Here is a 6,000-nt window from a genome sequence, read left to right on the forward strand (position 1 = left end):
TGCCTGAACAGCTTATTGATTTGTACCTAGTGTGGCATACTTCTGAAAGACTTTTTTTCTATATTTTTGATTGAAGTTATTCTTTCTAGACCTAAACTCTTTCTAATAAACGAGCTTGCCTTTGTTACCTTTACAGCTCTGTATCTGACAGAACAAAATAGTATTAACAAATACTGTTTTTTTTCTGAAGATAGGGTTTAGTAGTTTGGATTGCTTTAAATCCATGGAAGGGTGATCTCTCTTCTCGAGCTGGGATTAAGAGGTGGTGGAGTCCCTGAGGAGCCCTGCAGTCCCACTGTTGTTTCTAGAAACAACAGATTTCAACAAATCTGAACAAGAGACTGTGATCCCACAGGCAGCAATGCCTCTCATGCCTGGCTACCCAGTTACAACTCTCACCACCGCCCTGGCTCGTGTCTGTAGGTTACTGCAGCTGAGGAAGAAAAAGAGTATTAAAAGCCTAGGGAGTTCTTGAAAGTAGTTTGCAGGGTCAGCATGTTTGGGGGGATGCTGCAGGTCACTGCAGTTATACCAGGGTTATTCTGATAAAGCCTTGGTAGCATGTGCTACAAATGTACCTGAGCATGTCAGAGTTTTGGGTAAGTAGAGCAAACCAGTGACAGTTACCTTTCTGTTAACCTAAGCATCTCCCATCTAAAATATGGTTTTGCTTTCATATGACTTCATCAAATTTTCACTTTCCATGGTGTAATTTGCTGGATTGATCTCAGCCTGCATGGTGCTGGTAAAAGAGATTATCCCTTACATCTAAAATAAATGTGGTAGCATACATTTACTTTAAAGTAAATGTATGTTTTGACCAAAACTTGACAGGAATTTTTCATACTCTGTTACTTGACATGCTGATGAGCAAATTACAAGTTTTTGTTTAGGATTAATAAGATGGCTATCATTACGGATTTGTGGATGAAATTGCTGCTTGATGCCCCTGTTTCTCTGTGCGTAAGTGCAATTAGAAAATGTCACCAGATTAGAACCAAGTATTTCTTTATATTGATACCTAGCAAACTGTGCCACGCACAGCACAGCTCACAATCAAACAGGGAGCTTGTTGAGTAATTATCATTTAGATATGGCATAGTTTTGTGTAATGAATGCTGCATTTAAAAATCTGAATGTAAAATGTCATAATAGTTCTCTGGAAGAAACAAGCTTCTCTGGATATTTCTCAGGTCATTTTTTTCTATTCCATAAATGCTGATGAATATTAACAAACGTCACTCCAAGCTCCTATGTACTGTAGGAGTGTCAGCTGTCCATGACTACCATAATATATAAACATTTGGAAGAGGACGGTGAGTTTGATTTGCCCCACAGAGAAAGTTCATTCCTGTTGTTAGAGAAGGCAGTTGTGTGAGGAGGGCCACCCACCGTGTAGGAGAGCAATGGTAACAGTAGAGACTGCATGAAAGGTGTATCCTGGATACCCTGGTCATGTCTTTTCTTCATTTGGGTGCTCTTCCTCAAGGACCTGCAAGGATTTGGCATCCAGGCTAAGGCAGAGCGTTCCCGGGAAGCAGGGTTGTGGGCAGATGACGTTGCACCTTCCATGTTTTTCCAGACAGATATTCTGTCAAGTACTCTCAGAGAGTAAATTAAACCCCTCAGGCCATAGTTTTATAGAGTTATACTTCCCCTGTTATGTGCTTTCAGTTGCTGCTGCTCTGCAGTGTGGAGACTTCTTGAGTTGGAGGTCACATGCACTTCTTTGCATCTCAATAAATCTTGCTTCAGTGATTATTTTCTAACTCCTTTTTTAACTCATTTATGTGCTTGGCCTCAACATCAGCCTGTGAAGATGAGTTCAGTAATACAATTATGTGCTGTGTGGAGTATAATTTCCTTCTGCTTATTTTAAGACCTTCTGTCTGCTTGTTTCTCCTTGTCCTTGCGAAAAATCTTGAACACTCAGTCCTCATTTGGATGCTCATCTTGTAGGGTGCCTAGATCTCTTGTCATATTCCCTCCCTCTTCAGTCATATTTTTTCAGGAGGGAGACTCCAGATGGGATTCGGCTGTTTAAACCATGATGTCTCTGTCATTTGAGATGCCAGAGGGTATTTGAGACATTCATAGAAGGCTGCAAATCTGACACAGGACTTGGAGGAGACTCACACGCTCCTGAACAGCAGCTGGAGACCAGGCCAAGGGGCTAAAATGGCAACTTTTGGCAATTTAATCTCTCTACCTTCAAGTCTGTTTAGTCTCTAATTGTGATGAAGCCCTTTCTTACTGCTGATCAGCATTTCTACCTTTCCTTTCCATTTGCAGCAGTGGTAAAATGAGTGTGAGAAGTTACAGATTTTGTCTCCAGAATTGTACGCTGCATTTATTCATCACTTTCATGCGTAGGAGGTCCATGTGTTGTGGTTATACCATCTTAGGGCTTTACGGTGGTTACAGGTGAGGAGAAATGCACAACTGAACCACTGTATAGTAGTTACTTGATAAATGTGGCATCTTTGTTTCTGCTGGACTGCTGTATGAAAAGCAGAAGATATTTTAAAAACAATTGAATAAATTGCAGCCATTTAGTTTGGTCATCATTTTAGCTATCTGGGCAGGTATCCTGCTGGGACCTCTTGGGTTTAATGATTTAGTTAATTACTGCTGATCTGTTTGTTTCTTTTTTTCTCCCTAATAGAACATTGAATGGTCAAACACTTGCAGCATCAGTGGAAACTTTTCTGTGATGTCAATGGATTTAATCATTGCTTTTGGTGAACATTCCTAATGATGCAGCTTCATCACTACGGGGGGGGCTTTTTTTGGAACACAAACGTGCCAGCTTATTGTCAACATAGTTTACCATAGCCATTCAAGCCAGTATTGCTGTCAAGTGTTCTGCAAAACTGACAACTTTGCTGATGATGTCATATTATACTCATCCAGGAGACTTTTGGAAAGAGTTCTCTCTGGTGTAGTCCGCTAGGGATGACAGCAAGCAGTACGTGGAGAGTGATGGATCTGTGCCCGGCCTTTTCTGTAAAATGTTCCTGCCAATCTGCTACCATGTCTTCTTCATTTGATTTCCTCTTCTTTGACTTTCTTTTTCAGGCCACAATGTAGGGAGCCTTTTCCACATGGCAGATGACTTGGGAAGAGCGATGGAAACCTTAGTGACAGTGATGACCGACGACAAGGTGTTAGAATAGCAAGATGTGTTTTACAACTTCAGGCGTCCCGCATGGTTTTTATAATATTCATACTACAAAGAGGATTAGACTGTAAGAGTTTACAAGAAAAAAAAAAATCTATATTTTTGTGAAGGGTAGTGGTACTATACTGTAGATTTCAGTAGTTTCCTAAGTCTGTTACTGTTTTGTTAACAATGGCAGGTTTTACACGTCTATGCAATTGTACAAAAATTATAAGAAAACTACATGTAAAATCTTGATAGCTAAATAACTTGCCATTTCTTTATATGGAATGCATTTCGGGTTGTTTAAAAAAAAATTTATAACAGTTATAATGAAAGATTGTAAACTAAAGTGTGCTTTATAAAAATAATTGTTTATAGAAACCCCCTTAAAAAAAACACAAAAAAAATACTGAGGCAGTGCATTTGTTTAGTATCATTTCAGCTCTGTAACTGCATCAGAGAGATTCATGTCCTGTGTTCTTTTCCTTGCCTATCAAAAAAGAAAAAAGAATATTTCCTGCAGTGACACCAAAATGGCAAACTTACATTTCTCATTGGTTTTGTCTGACTAGGGCTGGCTTAAAAAAGAATATCTCCTGAACTTCCAATGAAGGTAGTTATGTCACCTCTTTCCAATAAGATTAAGAATTACATTAATCACACAGCTAGTTCGCAATAATTAAATGAAAGAGCACATTACATGACAGAGCCTGCAAAAAATTAAGGAAAAAAAAAAACAAAACACCCCAGAAGAAAGAAGGAAAGGAAAGAATTTAATGACCATCGTATGTGCCAGCGTTTCCTCTCCTGAGTAAATTCCTGAATACTATTAGTAAAGGAACATAGAAACTGCCTTACCGGATGAAGCCTTTGGACCTCAGTATCCGGTGCCCTGCTGGCTGCAGCCAGTGCTTCAGCGGGAGTTGGGTACAGCTGTCCCTCACCTGCTGCCACCGCTCGTGTCACCTTTGCTGCAGAGGAGAGAAGAAAGGGAGAAGTTGCCCTCCTGACCCTCTGTGGGATCAGCTTCTGACCCGAAGCACAAGTAGGTTACTCACAGAACATCTTCACTTGTCTGGCTCCCAGTATTCTTAATGAGCATGAAGCTCCTCGATCCTCTGGAAAATAAAACCAGAGCTTTCCACAATGTGTGTCTCAGCCTGCTACAGCAGCCAGTCCCAAGGAGCTGTAACGCTGTGAGCAACCTTTGGGAAAGGCTGTAATACTGCTGTTCTTGCGCGCGTACGGTGATCAGGTGAAGGTAGCCACACTGCTCCATGAGATGCTTATCATGAAAACAAAGGCCCTGGTCCTTTCTCCTTCCCCATTTCTCTCTACAAGTAATCCTACAGAATTAACAATAGTGTAAGAAAAAGAGGAACTGATAGCAAAACAGATTAAACAGATTAGCCAGCTTGACTGCAGCTCATGAGAGGTAGGTTTGGGTATGAGGTGCTGTCAGCAAAAGCTTTACCACTTCATTTTATTAACCAGCTTTTAATTTTTCCTTAGAAAATGTAGAAACACACCATCTGACTTTATATTGCAAGAGTAAAAAAAATCTGTTACCTCTTCTTGTATGAAGTGTAATTAAACTTGGGAAAGATTTTATTTTGAATGCTAGTTAACATTGAACATGGCTAGTCATGCTATTTCTACCTCACTTTGGTTTTGTGGTGTTCCTGACAATTACGTACAGATAATGTTACATCATCACCACGTGTCCATTGTGTGACCAGGTCTCATTGTTTAAATAATGCCAACAATGATAATCATTCACAAAAAATAAGTACAGCCCTCCCCCCAAACCTCTGCTTTCCTAATAAAAAGCTTTTTTAACAGTTTATTACAATAGGAACCCTTGGTATTTCTCATGGTCTTTTTCATCAGAAGGTTTAAATTAAGGTCTGAGAAAGAGACGGGTTTCTTCTTTTTTTTCCCCTTATACGTTAAACCTTCTTGTCAGAAAAAAAAGGAGGAAATACGGATTGCACGGTTGTTTTCATCAGGGTTTTGTTTTGTTTGTTTTACTTTCTAGATCTTAGTTTTGGAGTGAGTCTGTCAAAAAATATTTAAAAAGTTGAAAGCTTTATCGCTGCTTTTTTAAGCATAATTTGGGAATTATTTCATATACCTTATAATGACAAAGTATGAAACTGTAAAACATAATCAGTGTAATTGAATACATAAATACCATATGGCATGTTATTTCATTGTTACTCAGTACTGGTTTATTACTTGGATATCATAATATATTGTGTTTTAACACCAACACTGTAACATTTACTAATTATTTTTATAAACTTCTGTTTTACTGCATTTTTTCACAACATATCAAATTTCACCAAATATATGCCTTACTATTGTATTATATACTGCTTTACTGTGTATATCAATAAAGCACGCAATTATGTTATAAAAGGTGCAGTGGTTTTGATTGAGGTTCAGCAGTCGCCCAGTGCATCTCCTCTCCGGCAGTCCTCACCTTAGGTACGTGCCCAGCTCCCTGTATTGCCGAACCCCCTTGTTAGGGACGTCTCGGTGCCTCGACCCACTCTGCAGCAGGCAAGGTGCCGGCGGCAGCACTTGAGATTTGGCTGGAAGGGGGAAAGCAGCTCTGCTCGGTTTGGGTTTTTCTCCCCCAATGAGGTTGGGAACCTCCCGGTTTTATGCTCCCTGGAGCTTTTCGGAGATTGCCAGCTCCGTGGTTTCTGCCTCATCACAGGAAGGAGCCTCAGATCAGATTGATCTTCGCTGATCAGTCCAGCACTTGACTGTCTCCTTGCCACCAGGCATAATGTTAGCGAGCCCCTCTCCTTTCAGGCTTTGGGAAGCAT

At 40.1% G+C, this 6,000-nt stretch overlaps 1 protein-coding gene across 4 annotated transcripts in view; it reads left to right on the forward strand.

The window, feature by feature from the left end:
• The window catches only part of DMD (dystrophin), a 1,192,402-nt gene extending 1,186,828 nt beyond the window's left edge, over positions 1 to 5,574 (forward strand). For 3 of the 4 annotated variants that reach the window (XM_074159135.1, XM_074159153.1, XM_074159164.1), the window contains one exon: positions 3,079 to 5,574. In XM_074159135.1, the coding sequence (XP_074015236.1) occupies positions 3,079 to 3,176 (98 nt within the window). In that variant the 3' untranslated portion in view covers positions 3,177 to 5,574. The remainder of the gene's footprint in view (positions 1 to 3,078) is intronic. The other variant, XM_074159144.1, reaches the window with a different exon arrangement.
• The last annotated feature ends 426 nt before the right edge of the window (positions 5,575 to 6,000 follow it).

The sequence above is a fragment of the Numenius arquata genome, chromosome 1, assembly GCF_964106895.1.
Source record: "Numenius arquata chromosome 1, bNumArq3.hap1.1, whole genome shotgun sequence".
Lineage (NCBI taxonomy): Eukaryota > Metazoa > Chordata > Aves > Charadriiformes > Scolopacidae > Numenius > Numenius arquata.